The sequence below is a fragment of the Mirounga angustirostris genome, unplaced genomic scaffold (genome assembly GCF_029215605.1).
Source record: "Mirounga angustirostris isolate CCGP_5_RB_7025 unplaced genomic scaffold, mMirAng1.0.hap1 SCAF_16, whole genome shotgun sequence".
Classification (NCBI taxonomy): domain Eukaryota; kingdom Metazoa; phylum Chordata; class Mammalia; order Carnivora; family Phocidae; genus Mirounga; species Mirounga angustirostris.
The window spans coordinates 43,998,549-44,018,138 of NW_026991724.1; the positions used below are offsets into that span (position 1 = coordinate 43,998,549).

General features: G+C 40.2%; 1 protein-coding gene across 7 annotated transcripts in view; it reads right to left on the reverse strand.

Moving 5' to 3' along the window:
• Nucleotides 1–3,598: 3,598 nt before the first annotated feature.
• Nucleotides 3,599–19,590, reverse strand: part of ZNF565 (zinc finger protein 565) — a 35,717-nt gene continuing 19,725 nt past the window's right edge. For 4 of the 7 annotated variants that reach the window (XM_045891395.3, XM_064581396.1, XM_064581395.1 and 1 more), the window contains 3 exons: nt 15,051–15,177; nt 14,277–14,372; nt 3,599–6,490 (listed from right to left, as the gene is read on the reverse strand). In XM_045891395.3, coding sequence (XP_045747351.1) covers nt 5,220–6,490; nt 14,277–14,372; nt 15,051–15,177 — 1,494 coding nt within the window. In that variant the 3' untranslated portion in view covers nt 3,599–5,219. Of the gene's footprint in view, nt 6,491–9,258; nt 9,433–14,276; nt 14,373–15,050; nt 15,178–15,807; nt 16,006–19,590 lie in introns of all 7 variants that reach the window. The other 3 variants (XM_064581397.1, XM_064581394.1, XM_064581393.1) reach the window with 3 other exon arrangements.

Consider the following 19,590-nt stretch of genomic DNA (forward strand, 5'->3'; position numbering starts at 1 on the left):
GTGGGCAGATGCATAGATGCATAATCTTCCTGAAGGCACTTGAGCAATGTGATTAAAACAGCTATCTAAAAATCACCAACCAGAGGGCGCCTGGGTGGCTCAGATGGTTAAGCGTCTGCCTTCAGCTCAGGTCATGATCTCAGGGTCCTGGGATCGAGTCCCGCATCGGGTTCCCTGCTCAGTGCAGAGCCTGCTTCTCCCTCTCCCTCTGCCACTCCCTCTGCTTGTGCTCTTCTGTCTATCTCTCTGTCAAATAAATAAATAAAATCTTTAAAAAAAATAAAATAAAAAAAAAATAAATAAAAATAAAAATCACCAACCAGAGAATGAAGCACTCCTCGTGATCTGTGGTCTCTATATACCATTTGGGACTGTACCAAAATACCAAAAAAAAACAAACCAAAAAACCCATGACTCCTTGGAAAATGGCTACTTCAAGGTGGGAGGTAGGAAATGAACAAGGAGAGCCTGGTACATCTTGTGGCAGACAGCAAGCAAGTGATCAAAGACTAAAGGGGTCATACCAAAGGACAAAGAAGCCAGCTGGAAGAGGCTCCACATCCCAAACATGGAACAATTTGAGCATCAATGAGAGTACAACCAAATTGTATTTAAATAAATATGCTACATACCCCTAAACTTGTAAGTTATCATGGCCGAATGCAAGGGAACCAACTCATTATTTTGAAAACCAATAAAGAGAAAGAAAGAAGCATTTATCTTGCCTTTCCTAACATGGGTAACCAAATGGTAGTTAAAGGGAAGTTTTTCTTCATAAAAATATTTTGGCTAATAAAGGAAGAAGAAATAGGGTATCATTTGTAATCCTTAATGGATTAACAGATCAATTGAACAATACTTGCGAACATCATAAAAAGACACCTCAAACAGAAACAAAAACAAAGACCTTCCTCAATCTGATCAAGCCTCTAGATACCAACTACCAATTTATAAGAAATACCAAGGATAGAGGAGCATGTTAAACAATGCCATGAGGGGGGTGCCTGCACAGCTCAGTCATTAAGCATCTGTCTTCGGCTCAGGTCATGATCCCGGGATCCTGGGATCGAGCCCCACATCGGGCTCTCCGCTCAGCGGGAAGCCTGCTTCTCCCTCTCCCACTCCCCCTGCTTGTGTTCCCTCTCTCACTGTGTCTCTCTCTGTCAAATAAATAAATAAAATCTTTACAAAACAAAACAAAACAAAAAAAACAATGCCATGAAGGCACCTGGGTGGCTCAGTCCGTTAAGCATCTGCCTGCGGCTCAGGTCATGATTCCAAGGTTGTGGGACCGAGTCCCACGTCAGGCTCTTTGTTCAGCGGGGAGCCTGCTTCTCCCCCTGCTTGTACTCTCTCTGTCAAATAAATAAATAAAATCTTTTTAAAAAAACCCAACCAGGGCGCCTGGGTGGCTCAGTCTTTAAGCGTCTGCCTTCGGCTCAGGTCATGATCCCAGGGTCCTGGGATCGAGCCCCGCATCGGGCATCCTGTTCCGCGGGAGGCCTGCTTCTCCCTCTCCCATTCCCCCTGCTTGTGTTCCCTCTCTCGCTGTGTCTCTCTCTGTCAAATAAATAAAATCTTAAAAAAAAAAAAAAATCCAACCAACCAACAAACAAAAACAATGCCATGGGATGCAGTCAGCAAAAACCAGGCTCTGAGAAACTCTACAAGGCAAACAATCTAGTTTCTTCAGAAAATAAATTACCAGGGAAAAAAAGGATGAGGAAGAATGGATAAACAGACTTCAGAGATGTGACAACTGCAATTTCTGGACATAATTTGGATCTCAATTAACTTAAAAAAAAAATCAACATTTATCAATTAGAAATTGGAACACTGACCATTAGATCTGGAATGACAGTATTGTTTTTTTTTAAAATGTTTGTTTGTTTTTTAAGCAGGCTCCATGCCCAGACAGAGCCCAAAACAGGCCCTGAACCCATGACCCCGAGATCAAGACCTGAGCTGCAATCAAGAATTGGACGCCTGGGCGCCTGGGTGGCTCAGATGGTTAAGCGTCTGCCTTCGGCTCAGGTCATGATCCCAGGGTCCTGGGATCGAGTCCCACATTGGGCTCCCTGCTCCTTGGGAGCCTGCTTCTCCCTCTGCCTCTCTCTCTGTCTCTCATGAATAAATAAATAAAATCTTAAAAAAAAAAAAAAAAAGAGTTGGACGCCTAACCGAATGAGCCACCCAGACACCCCGCCATTTTTTTTAAGGAGTGAAAATCTTTTCTCAAATTGTGATATATTTTAGAGATACATACTGAAATATTTATGGATGAAATTATGTAGCTGGGATTTACTTCCCACTGACATGAGGGTGGGGGAGAGGGTAGGAATACAGATAAAACAAGACTGGCCATTAGCTGATAATTACTGAAGCTGGTGATGGGGGCACTAGGGGTACATTATAAGATTCTGTGTGAACAGAAAGTTTCAAAACTGTATATACATTTTGATCTAGCATTTCCACTTTTAGGAATTTATCTTAAAGAGATATCACACATATACAAAATAATTTATGTGCAAGGATATTTATTATAGGATTGTTTGAAAGCAAAGGATAATGAAAAAAACTAAATCGACAGGATAAATAATGAAACACATATACTATGCAGCTGTTAAGAATAAGGCAACTATGTATGTATCGATATGACCCAATTTCAAGGTTTATGGATAAGCAAAAATAGCAAGTATAGAAATTTGTTACCATTTATGTAAAAAAATTATAAAGACTGTTATGTACATGTCTACACTTAGGAGGTAAACATAAAAATCAGGAAGTATATACAAGAACTTGATACAGTGATAGGTACATATCAGGGTGGGAAGGGTGTGGACATTGACTTATGTCTGTACACCAAATCAAAACTTTAAAATATTTATCCTGTGCATGTGTTTTAACTATTCAAAGTAACACTTATTAATGTCATAGCTTTGAGCCCCTCCAAATGTACATCCTAATCATGAAACCACTTAAAAATGACATACAGAATACTACTTTCTAACCCTGTGTAGGCAGTGACACATGTAGAAAATACAGGTGCCTTAGTGAACACTCAGGATGACTGAGAAGATGGATGGCTTCAGGACACAACAGGCCTGTTGGCCCTGACACTGCCTGGACTGAGGGGATGCTTCTTGAGATTCCCCAGATTCATTCACAAGCTCTGATCCAGGTATCACTGGGGTTGGATCAGGGCTCTTTGCCCTATCACTGTCATCTGGAGTGATATCAAAATTCTGAAAACATAATTAACCCACAATAGGTGAAATTCTAGATATTCCATTTAGAATGAGCTTCTTTTTTTTTAAGATTTTATTTATTTATTTGACAGAGAGAGAGAACAAGCAGGAGGAGCAACAGAGGGAGAGGGAGAAGCAGGCTCCCCACTGAGCAGGGAGCCTGATGCAGGGCTCGATCCCAGGACCCTGTGATTATGACCAAAGTCGAAAGCAGATGCTTAACTGACTGAGCCACCCAGGCGCCCCTGAGCTTCTAACTTTAAAGAGACTGGATTCAATTAGCAGGGATTTTATTTATATTTATTTTCACAAATGATAATCATCTACAGTTTCTTTCTTGGGAGCCATCCTTGTTGAATTTTTTTTTTCTTTTTTTTTTTCTTTTTGAATTTTTTTTTATTATAATTTTATTTAGCCTTAAAAATAAACTGGCAAGCTTCTCTCAGGGATTATCTATCTGTTCCTTGAAGTCTTAGTAGGTTAAACTATTTTTTTTGAAGGGGCAGACTGACTTTTTATGTCCTTCTACAATCATTGATTTATTCAGGTATTCCATATCTTTGTGAACTTTGATATTTTTGTAAAAATCTATTCAAATTTCCTAATACATTAAAATCATGCATAGTAGCTTTTTAAAAGGAATATTCACCCCTTCCTTATTCATAATGCTAAATATTTTCTTTTCTAGATCAGGGTTGTTAATTGTCCATCTTATATTGTTAAATAAATAACCTTCATATTAAGTCTACTGTTGTTTTCTATTTTATTATTTTTTGTTTTTAATGATCATTCTTACCGCTGATTAGGGTTTATTTCCCTCTAATGTTTAGAGTTGACCATTCATTCAATGTGCTTAGTATGTAACTGCCAACAAGTAGGTGCTGGAGATCTACATTTGGAAAACAAAGCCCCTACCTTCACTCCTTGGGTTGACAGGAACACAGCTTTGGCTATACTGAACTGGTTTTGATGTGCAGAACTTTTTGACTGCTTTTCAAGTTCTACCTGAAGGTGGCTTTAGATTTCCAAATGGGCAGATTTCTTTTGGCTACTCTTCTGTTAGCTTCTACTCTTGTGACTTTCTAGCTTTAAATATCATGACGACCGCATGATAATTACACTTGACTACTGTTTTCTAGAATGAATTATCATTAACAAGTGGTTATGAAAGCTTTTTAATACTTGACACATTCAGAAGGCCTCCTCTCACAAGAACTCCTTAACACTAATACCGTTACTAATTAACAACGGTAACTAATATTTATTGAATACAGGCTTTATATAAAATATCTGATAGGAAAACTCTATTGGGTAAGTATAATGATCACTGGGGCACCTGGGTGGCTCAGTCGTTAAGCATCTGCCTTTGGCTCAGGTCATGATCCCAGGGTCCTGGGATCGAGTCCCACATTGGGCTCCCTGCTCCGTGGGAAAATCTGCTCTCCCTCTCCCACTCCTGCTGCTTGTGTTCCTGCTCTCGCTATCTCTGTCTCTGTCAAATAAATAAATAAAATATTAAAAAAAAAGTATAATGATCACTGCTTAAAAACAAGTAAACTGAGGAACAGGAAGACTGCATTATTTGTCCAGTGCTATACAGTCGGTAACTGGTGGAGCTGAGATAATGTTAAGTAAGATGTATGTCATGGTAAAAGGCACATTCACAAAATATCTTAATATTAGGAATTCTCAGAAGTTTAACACATTTTGAATGGTAATAGAAAGGTTTTCTATATTCATATTAATATTTATTTCAGCCTAAGTTTTCTGATGCTTGGTAAGCAGTGAGTGTGAGGCAAAAAGAATTCCCACATTTATTGGATTTTCTTCTGCTATGAGTTATCCGATGTTCCGTAATGGAAGTGACAAGTGAAGGTTTTCACATTAATCACATTACATACACATTATCTAATATTGAGTCAGGTGTGAACTCCATGTAAAGGCTCCTACACCCCTAACATTCAAGGCTTTCTAACCAGTATGGATTCTGTAGTGTTCGATGAGCTGTGAGCCAAGAATAAAGGCCTGCCCACATTCTCTACATTCATAAGGTTTGATCCCAGGATGAATTCTCTGATGTTCAGTAAGTTGTGAACTACGAATAAAGGCCATTCCACATTCCCTACATTGATAGGGTTTCTCACAAGTATGAATTCGCTGATGATGGGTCAGTTGTGAAACACGAATAAAGGCTTTCCCACATTCCTTACATTCATAGGGTTTGTCACCTGTATGAATTCTCTGATGTTGAATAAGGTACGAACTACGACTAAACGCCTTCCCACAGTCCTTACATTCATAAGGTCTGTCACCAGTGTGAACTCTCTGATGTCGTGTAAGCTGTGCGTGTTGTCTAAAGGCCTTCCCACATTCCTTACATTCGTAGGGTTTCTCCCCAGAATGAATTCTTTGATGTCGAGTAACTTCTGAGCTATGAATAAAGCCCTTCCCACATTCCTTACACTCATAGGGTTTCTCACCAGTATGAATCCTCTGGTGGACAGTAAGCTGTGAATGCTGTCTAAAGGCTTTCCCACATTCTTTACATTGATAAGGTCTAGCACCTGTATGAATTCTCCGATGAACAGTAAGTTGTGAGCCACGAATAAAAGCCTTCCCACAGTCTTTACATACATAGGGTTTCTCACCTGTGTGAGTTCTTTGATGCAGAATAAGTTGTGAATGCTGTCTAAAGGTCTTTCCACATTCTTTACATTCATAGGGTTTGACACCAGTATGAAGTCTTTGATGTAGAATAAGTTCTGAAGTACGGCCAAAAGCCTTCCCACATTCCTTACAGTCATAAGGTTTCTCACCTGTATGAATTCTCTGATGTTGAACAAGGTGTGAGGCACGACTAAAGGCCTTCCCACATTCCTTACATTCAAAAGGTTTTTCACCAGTGTGAGTTTTCTGATGCTGAATAAGGTGTGAGCCACGGCTAAATGCTTTTCCACATTCATTACATTCAATCAGTTTTTCACCAATCTCATTGTTCTGATGTAAAGTGAGGGATGTACGATGCTCAAAAGTGGGCACGTTTTCATACATGACTTTTACTTGCTTGGAACAGCATTCCTGAGTTACTTGTTGTCTTTCAAATTGGCCTTTGTATTCCCAGCCATCTCTCAAACTAGAGCCATCAAAATCACAGCATTTAAGGCTTTCCATTATTTCCCAACCGAATGACTCTACTTCAGAAATATCTTTTTGTGGAAATTTCTCACACCTGGACTCCAGCTCTGAAAAAGGAAAAAAAAAAAAATACAAGCAGTTTTATTCTTTTAAGAGAAATAAAAAATTCTATAGCAGACCAGAGAGACAAAATGAAAATCACCTTAAAAAGTGAATGGCTTATGTAAGTCTCAAATATTGCTGTGCAATTTCTGAAGAGCACATGAAAGCACAAATATGATGAGAGCTCATATGGTGCCAGAAGGAAGCAAGAAAAGAAATTAAGCTGGGGTTTCTCAATTTTATAAAGATTAGAATCATCCAGGAAGCCTGTTAACAATTTATTATGAAGGTCTGAGACCACCCCAGACTGAATCAAAATCTATAGGAGTAGAGACAAGGCATATGTGTGCATATACTTGCCTATATGCATATATCTATATATATTTAAAAAGCAGGGGCGCCTGGGTGGCTCAGTTGGTTAAGCGACTGCCTTCGGCTCAGGTCATGATCCTGGAGTCCCTAGATCGAGTCCCACATCGGGCTCCCTGCTCGGCAGGGAGTCTGCTTCTCCCTCTGACCCTCCTCCCTCTCATGCTCTCTGTCTCTCATTCTCTCTCTCTCAAATAAATAAATAAAATCTTTAAAAAAAAAAAAGCATATATATATTAAAGATATGGTATGAGGCTTCTTTCTTTTTTTTTTTAAGATTTTTATTCATTTATTTGTCAGAGAGAGAGAGAAAGAGAGCACAAGCAGGGAAAGTGGCAGGCAGAGGGAGAAGCAGGCTCCCCGCTGAGCAAGGAGCCCGATGTGGGGCTCGATCCCAGGACCCTGGGATCATGACCTGAGCTGAAGGCAGACGCTTTACTGACTGAGCCACCCAGGCGTCCCTATATATATTTAAATTGAGGTAAGATTCACAGAACATAAGTCCCCCCATCTTAAAGAGTACAATTTAGTAGTTTGTGATACATTCTCAATGTCATGAAACTATTGCCACTATCTAGTTCCAGAACATTCTCATCACCCCAAATAGAAACCTTGTGCCCATTAAGGAGTCATTCATCATTTTCCATTCCCTCCAGCCCCCAGTAATCACTAATAGCAGAGAACCATTAATTCTGTCTCTATGAATTTTCCAGTTTCTGGGCACTTCATATAAATAAAGCATTTGTGTGTGTGTGTATGTGTGTGTGTTTTAAGATTTATGTTAGAGAAAGAGAGAGAGAGAGAAAGTGGGGGGGAGGGGCAGAGGGAAAGAATCTCAAAGTAGACTGCCCATTGAGTGTAGAGCCTGATGCGGGGCTGTATTTCATGACCCTGAGATCATGACCTGAGCCAAAAACCAAGAGTCGGATTGAGCTACCCTCATGCCCCAGCATCTGTGTTTTTAACAACATGATGCTGATGCCAATCAAAATGAAAATCCCTGCTTAAATTTTTCCATAGCCTTCTCATTGCATTTCCAAAGTCACTGGTAAAATTCCAATAAATTCCAAAGTCATTGCCATGGTTCACAGGCTCTTGGCAAAGCGAGTCCCTGCCTATCTTTGTTGTCATTCTCTTTCAACCAAGGATAATATATCGTCATATTGAACACTGTCTCATTTCCTCTCTAGGTACCATATCACAGGGCTTTCTAAAACAAATGTAGGTCTCAAAAAATTAAACATACAATTACCATCTGATCCAGCAATTCCATTCCTAGGTATATACCCCAAAGAAGTGAAAACAGGCACTCAAATACTTGTACACCACTGGTCACAGCAGCATTATTCACAATAGCCAAAAGGTGGAAAGAACCCAAGTGTCCATCAACAGGTGAATGGATAAACGGAATGTGGTATATACATACAATGGAATATTACTCAGCTTTTTTTCTTGAAATTCTGGTAAGTGCTATAACATGGATGAGCCTTGAAAACATTATGCTAAGTGAATTAAACCAGATACAAAAGGTCACATATTATATGACTCCACTTACATGAGGTACTTAGAATTGTCAAATTTATAGAGACAGGAAGTACAATAGAGGTAATCACGGGCTGCGAGAAAGGGAAAATGGAGAGTTATTGTTTAATGAATAGAGTTTCTATTTGGGATGATGAATAAATTCTGGAAATGGGTAGTGGTAATGGTTGCACAACACTGTGAATGTAATTAATGCCACTGGATTATATACTTTAAAAATGGCCAAATGGTAAGTTGTATGTGATATTTATTTAAAAAAAACAAACAACTAAAAACCTAATTAAAAGCTTCCCCAAGACCCCAAGAACCACAAGCACTTAGAAAATACACCAACTAAGGAAAGAAAAAGAAGAAAAAAAAAAAAAAGAAAGAAAGAAAACACACCAACTAAATATTCTGTATGGAATAAACAGTAATGGGCTTCCTAGCAACAGAATATAGAATTCCAGTGGAGTTATGCTATATACACTTTTAATTTATGCATATTTAATGATCTGTGTTCAAAAAACATATACATCCATGGGGTGCCTGGGTGGCTCAGTTAAATGTCTGACTCTTGATTTCGGCTCAGGTCATGATCTCAGGCTTGTGAGATCAAGCCCTGCCTTGGGCTCTGCAATGGACTTGGAGTCTGCTTAAGATTCTCTCTCTCTCCCTCTATCTCACCCCCCTCCCCCCCACTCATGCTCACACTCTCTCTTTCTTTCTCAAAACAAACAAAAAAACCATATACATCCACAGTGAAGGAAACAATCAACAGAACTAAAAGGCAACTTATGGAATGGGAGAAGATATTTGCAAATGACGTATCCAATAAAGGGTTAGTATCCAAAATCTATAAAGAACCAATAGAACTCAATACCAAATAATCCAGTTAAAAATGGGCAGAAGGGGCGCCTGGGTGGCTCAGATGGTTAAGCATCTGCCTTCGGCTCAGGTTATGATCCCAGGGTCCTGGGGTTGAGCCCCACATCGGGCTCCCTGCTCAGCAAGGAGCCTGCTTCTCCCTTGCACTCTGCTTGTGCTCTCTCGCTCTCTGTCAAATAAATAAATAAAATCTTTAAAAAAATATAAAAATAAAAATGGGCAGAAGACATGAAGACATTTCTCCAAAGAAGACATACAGATGGCCAACAGATACATGAAAAGATGCTCAGTATCACTTATCACCAGAGAAATGCAAATCAAAACTACAATGAGAAATCACCTCACATCTGTCAGAATGGCTAAATTAATAACACAAGAAACAACAAATATTAGCAAGGATGTGAAGGAAAAGGAACCCTTGTGCACTGTTGGTGGGAATACAAATTGGTGCAACCGTTGTGGAAAACAGTATGGAGGTTCCTCAAAAAATTAAAAATGGAACTACCCTATGATCCAGGAATTGCACTACTGCATATTTACCCCCAAAATACAAAAACACAAATTCAAAGGGATACATGTACTCCTACACTTATGGCAGCATTATTTACAACAGCCAAACTATGGAAGCACCCTAAATGTCCATTGATAGGTGAATGGATAAATAAGATATGGTATATACACATAATGGAATATTATCCAGCCATAAAAAAGAACAAAATCTTGGCATTTGCAAAAGCATGGATGGAGCTGGAGAGTATAATGCTAAGTGAAATAAGTCAGAGAGAGACAGATATCATATGGATGATCTCTATCTCACTCATATGTGGAAATTAAGGAAACAAATGAGCAAAAGGAAAAAAAAAGAGAGACAAACTAAGAAACAGACTCTTAATTACAGAAAACAAGTACCAGAGGGGAAGGTGGGTGGGGAGATGGCAGAAATAGGAAATGGGGATTAAAGAGTACACTTACCATGATGGGGGGAAAAATGGTTAAAAAAAAAGCCACCCTCCCAAAAAACCCCTAAAACAAACCCATATACAGAGTGGTAAGCAGAATGACTGCCCCCCAGGCCCCAGCCAAAATGTCCTAATTGCGGGAACTGTGAATATGCTCTATTACACAGCAAGGGGGAATTAAGGCTGGAGATGGAATTAAGGTTGCTACTCAGCTGACAGTGAGATGGGGATTACTGGGGTGGGCTCATTGTAATCACATGGGTCCTTATAAGTGAAAGAGGGAGGTAGGAGAGTCAGAATCAGAGAGGGAGATTTGAAGATGCTATCCTGCGGACTTTGAAGATGGAAGGGGGCTATCATCCAAGAAATGCAAGCTGGAAAAGGCAAAAAAAAAAAAAAAAAAAAAAAAATATATATATATATATATATATGGTTCTCCTTTTAAAGAAAGGATGCAGAGAGGAACACAGCCCTGTAGACACCTCAGTTTTAGCCCACTGAGATGCATTTTGGACTTCTAATCTCCAGAAGTCTAAGATAATAAATGTGTATTGTTGTAAGCCACCAAGTTTGTGGTGCTTTGTTACAGAAGCCACAGGAAACTAGTACACACAGAAAGAAAAACCTGAGTACTTTATTGATGTATCTATCACACCTGTTCAATCTTAACCTTGGAGTCTACTCTCCCATGGAAATGTAGGTTAGAGCCAAAGTACAAAGAAAAACCAGAAGGTTGGTTCCTGGTTTTTGAGCTTTGAAGTGCAGATGTCTTGGTGATTTAAAGCTGGTATAGGGGGCGCCGGGGTGGCTCAGTCGTTAAGCGTCTGCCTTCGGCTCAGGTCATGATCCCGGGGTCCTGGGATCGAGCCCCACATCGGGCTCCCTGCTCAGCGGGAAGCCTGCTTCTCCCTCTCCCACTCCCCCTGCTTGTGTTCCCTCTCTCACTGTGTCTTTCTCTGTCAAATAAATAAAATCTTAAAAAAAAAAAAAAAAAAGCTGGTATAGGTGCATGGCAAATACAATTTTGATTATATACACTTTTCTTAAACATGGGTTTTCAGTTATATCTCTAAATCAGGGGTTGGCAAACTTTTTCTTCTTTTTTTATGATTTTATTTTTTTTAATTTTAAGTAGGCTCCACACTCGACAAGGAGTTTGACTCACAACCCTGAATCAAGAGTTGCATGCTCTACTGACTGAGCCCACCAGGTGCCCCATTTTTTTTTTTTTTTAAGTAAGCTCTATATCCAACGTGAGGCTTGAACTCAAGGCCCTGAGATCAAGAGTCGAATGCTCTACCAACTGAGCCAGCCAAGGCACCCTGGCAAACTCTCTTTAAAGGGCCAGATGCGGGCGCCTGGGTGGCTCAGTTGGTTAAGCGACTGCCTTTGGCTCAGGTCATGATCCTGGAGTCCCGGGATCGAGTCCCACATCGGGCTCCCTGCTCGGCGGGGAGTCTGCTTCTCCCTCCGACCCTCCTCCCTCTCATGCTCTCTGTCTCTCATTCTCTCTCTCGCAAATAAATAAAATCTTTAAAAAAAAAAAAATAAATAAAAATAAAGGGCCAGATGGTAGGGATGCCTGAATGGCTCGGTTAGGCATCTGACTCTTGGTTTCGGCTCAGGTTGTGATCTCAGGGTCGTGAGATGGAGCCCTGCATCAGGCTCCACACTCAGCAGGATGTCTGATTGAGGATTTTCTCTCCCCCTCTCCTTCTGCCCCTCCCCCTGCTCATGCTCTCTCTCTCAAATAAATAAATAAAATCTTTTTTAAAAAAATCTTTAAAAAATAGAAGAATAGAATTCTTTCTGGGGAAGACAGCATTTCACTTAATTGGAGTTCAAGGCTAGTGTTCTCTAGCATCAAAATTGATGGTAAATGTTCATCTGTTGGTGCTGATCAGTAATGAGATTTTATATGTTTATTTAATCTTTTGGAATGTTTCATACAGATATAAATGCCAAACACCGATATCAATCCACAAACATATCATTTTAATTTTGTATATGCACCCCTTAGAAGGCATTTACGGAATTCAATAGGCTCACAGGCCATATAAGAACAGGCGGCAGGCTGGATTTGGCCCACAGACTATATAGTGTGCAGATGACTGGTTTATATCTTTATTGTTAGTGAGGATTAATTCCTAATTTATGAAATATTATAAGAACAATGATGGTATGAAAGAAGAATTCAGGATCATTAAAACAAAAACATTAGGGGCGCCTGGGTGGTTCAGTTGTTAAGCGTCTGCCCTTGGCTCAGGTCATGATCCCAGGGTCCTGGGATTGAGCCCCGCATCGGGCTCCCTGCTCTGCGGGAAGCCTGCTTCTCCCTCTCCCACTCCCTCTGCTTGTGTTCCCTCTCTCTCTGTGTCTCTATCAAATAAATAAATAAAATCTTAAAAACAAAAAAACAACATTAAAACAAAATCAGAGTGGGTTAACCAACTGAGCCACCCAGGCGCCCCAAATAAAGACATCTTCATGTGGTCAAAACCAGAATTTGTTGGGGCGCCTGGGTGGCTCAGTCGTTAAGCGTCTGCCTTTGGCTCAGGTCATGATCCCGGGGTCCTAGGATCGAGCCCCGCATTGGGCTCCCCGCTCGGCGGGAAGCCTGCTTCTCCCTCTCCCACTCCCCCTGCTTGTGTTCCCTCTCTCTCTGTGTCTCTCTCTGTCAAATAAATAAAATCTTTTGAAAAAATCTATTTAAGAATACTAAAATATAAAGCTTTTTCCTTTTTTCTTTAAATCTTTAAAAAAAACCTTAACATTTCCTTTTGTGTAGGTCTGCTCAACAAATTGTTTTTTTTTTAAAGATTTTATTTATTTATTTGACAGAGAGAGACACAGCGAGAGAGGGAACACAAGCAGGGGGAGTGGGAGAGGGAGAAGCAGGCTTCCCACGGAGCGGGGAACCCAATGCGAGGCTCAATCCTAGGACCCCAGGATCATGACCTGAGCCGAAGGCAGACGCTTAACTGACTGAGCCAACCAGGGCGCCCCAAGGGTGTTCTTTAGACAAAGGAAAAATAATCCCAGATGAAAGTAAATAATAATAATAATAACAGAGAAGTTGGGGGGGTATTCAAAGTATTCAAGGATTAAGTATTCAGTATTAAGTATTCAAAGATTCCAATATCGTCCAGCATGTGCTAATTAATAACACTTGATAATCTTTACTTAGTGGTCACTCCTACATGCCATTGTTCTGGGCAGTTTCATATGATTAATTCCTGTAACAATCACAATAATAACTACATAAGGAAGGCTCTGTTTTTAACTCATTTGCAGAGGATAAAACTGAAGCACTCTAGAGAATTTAAACAATTTACCTAAACTCACAGATCTAGTAATTGGCAGAGCCAAGATTTGAACTCAGTCTGATTCCCAAGTCAGTGCCCTTAGCCACTCTACGTGACTGTCTCTCTCAAACATTTAGAGAATAAATGAATTGCTGAATTGGGTAAAGTGAGCTGTTTTAAGAAATTAAGTATTTTTTGGGCGCCTGGGTGGCTCAGTTGGTTAAGCGACTGCCTTCAGCTCAGGTCATGATCCTGGAGTCCCGGGATCAAGTCCCACATCGGGCTCCCTGCTCAGCGGAGAGTCTGCTTCTCCCTCTGACCCTCCCCCCTCTCATGTGCTCTCTCTGTCTCATTCTCTCTCTCAAATAAATAAATAAAATCTTAAAAAAAAAAAAAGAAATTAAGTATTTTTTAAGGGATGAAGATACTTGCAGGAAAAAGGATCCAAAGTACAGGTAAAAAGGCAGCCACTGAGGAAGAAGGGAGCATGTCCTTTTTTGAAATGGGAGGAAACCAAGCAAGAAGAAAGAAGAGAGGGATTAATGGGGGTAAGGGCAAGGTTCCCTTGGGATCAGATGCTGACAAGATCTTTGCTCTTCATGTCTTCATGTCTCAGGCTGTTGTTCGGCAATTTTCGGTATGGCTTGGAGGGAAGCTTCTCAACAATAACTCAAGCTACTGCTATCAGTTGACTCACCCACTGGCTATTATTCCCAATGACCTCTCCCAGTGGACCACCCCTCACTCACCTGGACACCATGGTCCTGTCATATCATTTGTAATCATCCAGGGTTCTCTCCCTTGCTCCAATAAGGAAATGACATCAGGCTTAGAAATGGAAAGTCCTGTTTACAGGAAAAGAAATGGAGCATGATTGTCCTGTTCCAAAATTCAAACCCAGTCCCTTGGTCACCAAGGAAGAGAGACAATTATGAAGGAAGGAGTAAAGTTTGTCCAAAGGATAGGAAGACAGGGGTGCCCATGGAACTACCCATTTCCCCTTCCATAAAGCACAAACAATTCCCTTGGGAGCAGAGAGCAGAAATTCAGCCAGAAACTTGTAAGTCTCCCTAGAAATTCACCATGAAGATACCAGAAATTCCAGAAGGCTAGTCCTGAATTATTTAGAGTAGATAACTATGGTGGTCATTCTCCATTTGCCTTCTCCTCCCTGCTCAATCCATTCCTCCCTGTTCTTGGTCCTGCCCCAGAAAGCTTACCTGTAAGGACTGTATTATCCTGGCCCTATGGTTTCTCATTGGTTTGGCATTATGGAAAGCATCAGCAGGAGGCCACTGGGTAGGATGAGAGAGTTCAGAGTATTTATCCCTCTCCCTCCCTCCTCTGACCGGGGAGTTCTGGAAGTGGCTACAGTTGTTGCTGGGCCCTTCCCCATGACTCCAGCTCTCACCATGGTCCAGTGGCAGTTTTCCCTCTATACCAGAGGTGATAACAACCTTCCATTATTGTAGTCCCTGGGAGCCTTGTTGCCTGTCTGGCCCTGCATTACGCAACATCCTTACCTAGTGAGACCAAGTTACTGAAGTTCTCCAGAGTCACATCCCTGTATAAGTTTCTCTGGGCAGGTTCCAGGCACTTCCATTCTTCCTGAGAGAACTCTATGGCCACATCCCTGAATGTTACGAATCCCTGAAATAATAAACCCATGCATTACTAGTAAATGAAAGGACTTTTATTTTTTTCATTTATTGTAAAAATTTTCAAAACATTTCACAAAAGTATACAGAGTAGGATAATGACCCCCATGAACCCATCGCTCTGCTTCAACAATTAACATGACTTTGCAAATCTTGTTTTATTTTTCCCTTCTGTTTTTTTCACCCCTGGTGTATTTTGAGGCAGATCCTACACAGCAAATAACCAAACATCAATGTATTTTAACTATAAATACTTTAGCAGCTAACAGATCAGTCTTTTTTTTTTTAAAGCATACCAACCAGAATACCATTATCATACTTAATAAAATTAACAATAATTTCCTAATAACCAGATCAAGTTTCAAATTGCCCCAATCTTCTCAAAAGTGATTATTTTTTTACAGTTGGTCTGTTCAAATCAAGATTCAAATTAGATCTACATATTGCATTTAGAGGATAGGTTTCCTTAAGTCTCTAGAATCTATAAGAGCCCCCAGAAACCCTTCAAAAATTTTTATTGCTATTTATTTATTAAAGAAACATTTGAATCAGTAGAATCTCTCACATTGTTAGCTTATTGCATCTACATGGAATGGTTTAAGATGTTGCTTTACTTCCATACTTTGTGTGAAAAGGTAGTTAGATCTGTAGGCCTGATTCACATTTTCTTTGGAGGGGCAGGAATATACCAGAGGTGGTGCTATGTACTTCCTATCGCATCCATCAGGAGGCACATAATAACTGGTTGTACCATTTTAAATGAAGTTGAAATTGATGAGTAGGTTTAGGTTTTGACAATCTGACTCATCCAGGAAAACGTCTGAAAGATGGAAAGAGAGGAGATGGAGAAGGGCATTGTAAGAAGGAGGTGATCAAGCAAGCAAGCAAGCAAGCAAGCAAGCTAGGGTGGGATGACTATGCCATGAAGGTAGTATAATAAGTACATTTATTTGACTAGAAGCTTACATACTTTTGAATATTCCTGTAGCTAGAGCTAAAACCTCTTTCATACAGCAGGACTCTTCTATTTCCTAGAAGGGTCTGGGAATGAACAAAATCTAGCTAAGTGGGATCTTTTTTTTTTTAAAGATTTTATTTATTTATTTGACAGAGAGAGACACAGCGAAAGAACACAAGCAGGGGGAGTGGGAGAGGGAGAAGCAGGCTTCCCGCGGAGCAGGGAGCCCGATGTGGGGCTCGATGCTGGGATCATGACCTGAGCCGAAGGCAGACGCTTAACGACTGAGCCACCCAGGTGCCCCGCTAAGTGGGATCTTACAAATAAACAAAATAGCATATACAAAATACACAGCAAACAAGGGCCTTGCAAATAATAAAGTCTTTTAAAAATTTCTCCATGGAGATAATGAAAAAGATAGAATCCGAAATGTCTTATAAATCTCTAACTTAAAATATAGGACTAATAGAAGTTTTAAAACTATCCTATATTCACAATAAATGAAAAAAAACTATCCTAAAGACCCAGGTTCATAATTAGTTGGAGGATCTCAATCCGGGTTTTCCCTTCCCCTTCAGGCATTTGGGATTATGCAGGGGATGGTCTGGTTGTTACAATGTTGGGGGAGGTTGGCTGGGACTGGGGGCTGCGTGCTGTTGACTTTTAGCACCTTGCATCAGGAATGTTGTGTCCGCGTTTATCTGGGCCATGTACCCAGGACAGTCCCATACAATAAAGAACCGTACTGCTGAGAATGCCAACAGTGTCTCCACCGAGAAGCAGTTTGTTAGATATCATGAGCATATTTTTTGTGATGGCAAATTTTATAGTAAACACAGGGATTTTTATTTGCTGTATAATGATGCACCTTATGTCCTGGAAGATGTAATTATCCCCTTATTTGGGAGCATCTAACTTAAAATCTTTAATGTTTATTATGTACCTGTTAATTATCTATTATTCTTCACTGTCCACTTTTCCTTGTTCCTGAAATAAGAAAGCCGATGGAAGGTGTACCTCAGTCACATATATATGGCTCACAACTAACACATATTGGTCAACCTCAAAATGGACAATTTTATGGTTGTCTCTCATAAATTCCCTTGCAAGACCAAAGAACTTTCTGTAACCAAAGTTCCCAATCACAGTCCCCATCCTGAAGGCCTCCTAAAATAGAGATGTCACCACACACTGAGACCAAGACCAACCACTCCCGCTCTGACCATGTGTACACGGCAAGGGTGGGGAGGCTTCTACTGCAATCACCTAGCCTATAACACCTATTTAATGCTTCTCTGAGCTCTCGAGAAGGTAAGGAAAATTAAATCCCAGAGCTAACAACAATGATAAAAACAATACACACCACACACACATGCAACTGAACACAGAGATAAGCAAATATGTTAGCAGGGGCCACCCTGAAGTCAAACAGTTTGGGAATTAACCTTAGTATGGGGCCTAGGACACATACCAAATGGAGTGAGAGCCCATGACCCTCACTTTAAAGCTGGGATCCTAGAAGAGCTCTCTCTGTGAAATGGTAGGCTCCAATGAAAACCTTGTTGGAAAAAAGTAACAAGGAACCTTCTGCACTCCAGGTGAGAAAAAAAGGATTATCATTAATGATAACACTATTACTACTAATAATCATTTCCCTTGCCGATCTACAACCCAGGGCCTACTTTCAAGGAAGCCTGGAATTTAAAGTAACATTATTCATGCAGTTGGAGGAAACCCCATGTGAAAAATTAGTGTGCCAAGTTTGAGAACACTCATAGGTGCAAAACCTTTCTGAAGAAAGGCATCCTCTGCCCAGTTCCCTAAGGACTACCACATACTAAATTAAGTCAACTAAGACAATTCAAGAGGGAAAGATTAGTCTTTTTAACAGATAGCGCTGGGACAAGTAGATATTCACATGCAAAGAAAGAAGTTAGACCCCACCTCATACCATATATAAAAATTAACTCAAAATAGGTTGCAGAACTAAATGTAAGGTTGTAGAGCTAACACTACAACTCTTAGAAGAAAACATAGTATGACTTCATGACCTTGGTCAGGCAGTGGGTTCTTAGATATGTCATCAAACACAGTAACAAAAGGACAAACAGTTAAACTTAATCAAAACTAAAAACATTTGTGCTACAAATAATTCCATCAAGTAAGTAAAAATCCCAGGGCACCAGTTGGTTCAGCATCTGACTTTTGATTTAGGCTCAGGTCATGATCTCAGGGTTGTGAGATCAAGCCCCACTTCGGGCTCTGAGCTGGGTGGAGGAGCCTGCTTAAGATTCTCTCCCTCAGGATGCCTGAGTGGCTCAGTCAGTTAAGTGTTTGCCTTCGGCTCAAGTCATGATCCCAGGGTCCTGGGATCAAGTTCCGCATCAGGCTCCTTGCTACTCGGGGAGCCTGCTTTTCCCTCTGCCTGCAGCTCCCCCTGCTTGTACTTGCTCTCTGTCTCCATCTCTCTCTCTGACAAATAAATAAATAAAATCTTATAAAAAAAAAATTCTCTCCCTCTCCCTCTGCCCTGCTCCACCCCCTCCATTAAAGAAAGAAAGAAAGAAAGAAAGAAAAAGACAGAAAACATCCAGATCAAAAAACTGGGAGAAAATGCTTGCAAATCTTATATCTGATAAGGGACCTGTGTCCAGAATATATAAAGAACTCTTGCAATTCAACAAAAAAGACAAAACAAAAACTAAGCAAAGAATCTGAGTAGTGATTTCTCCAGAGAAGATCTACAAATGGCCAACAAGCATATGAAAAGATGTTCAATACCACTAATCATTAGGGAAATGCAAATCAAACCTATAAGAGGCCATCTCACATCCTTTAGGATGACTATTACCAAAAAACCAAAATAACACATGTTGGTGAGGATGTAGTGAAATCAGAACCCTCTTACATTGCTGGCATGAATGTAAAATGGGGCAGCTACTTTGGAAAACAGTTTTGACAGTTTCTCCAAACGTTAAACATAGAATTATGTAGGTACAGAGAAATGGAAACATATGTCCACCCCCAAACCCTGGTACACACCAGTGTTCACAGTAGTGTTATTTGTGATAGCCTAAAAGCAGAAATAACCCAAATGTCCATAAACTGATGAATTGAAGAATAAAATGTGGAATATACATATCCATGGAATATTATTTGGTATAAAAACAAATAAACTACTGATAAATGCTACAACATGGATGAAGCTTGAAAACATACTATGTCAAAAAAGCCAGACATGAAAGAGCAAATATTGTAAGATTCTATTCATATGAAATGTCCAGAATAGGCAAACCCACAGAGACAGACAGTAAATGAGTGGTTGCCAGTGGATAAGGAGGAGACATTGAGAGAGACTGTTAATGCAAATGGGATTTCTTTTTGGGGTAATGAAAATGTTCTAAAATGGATTGTGCTGGCGGTTGTAGAACTCTATAAATATACTAA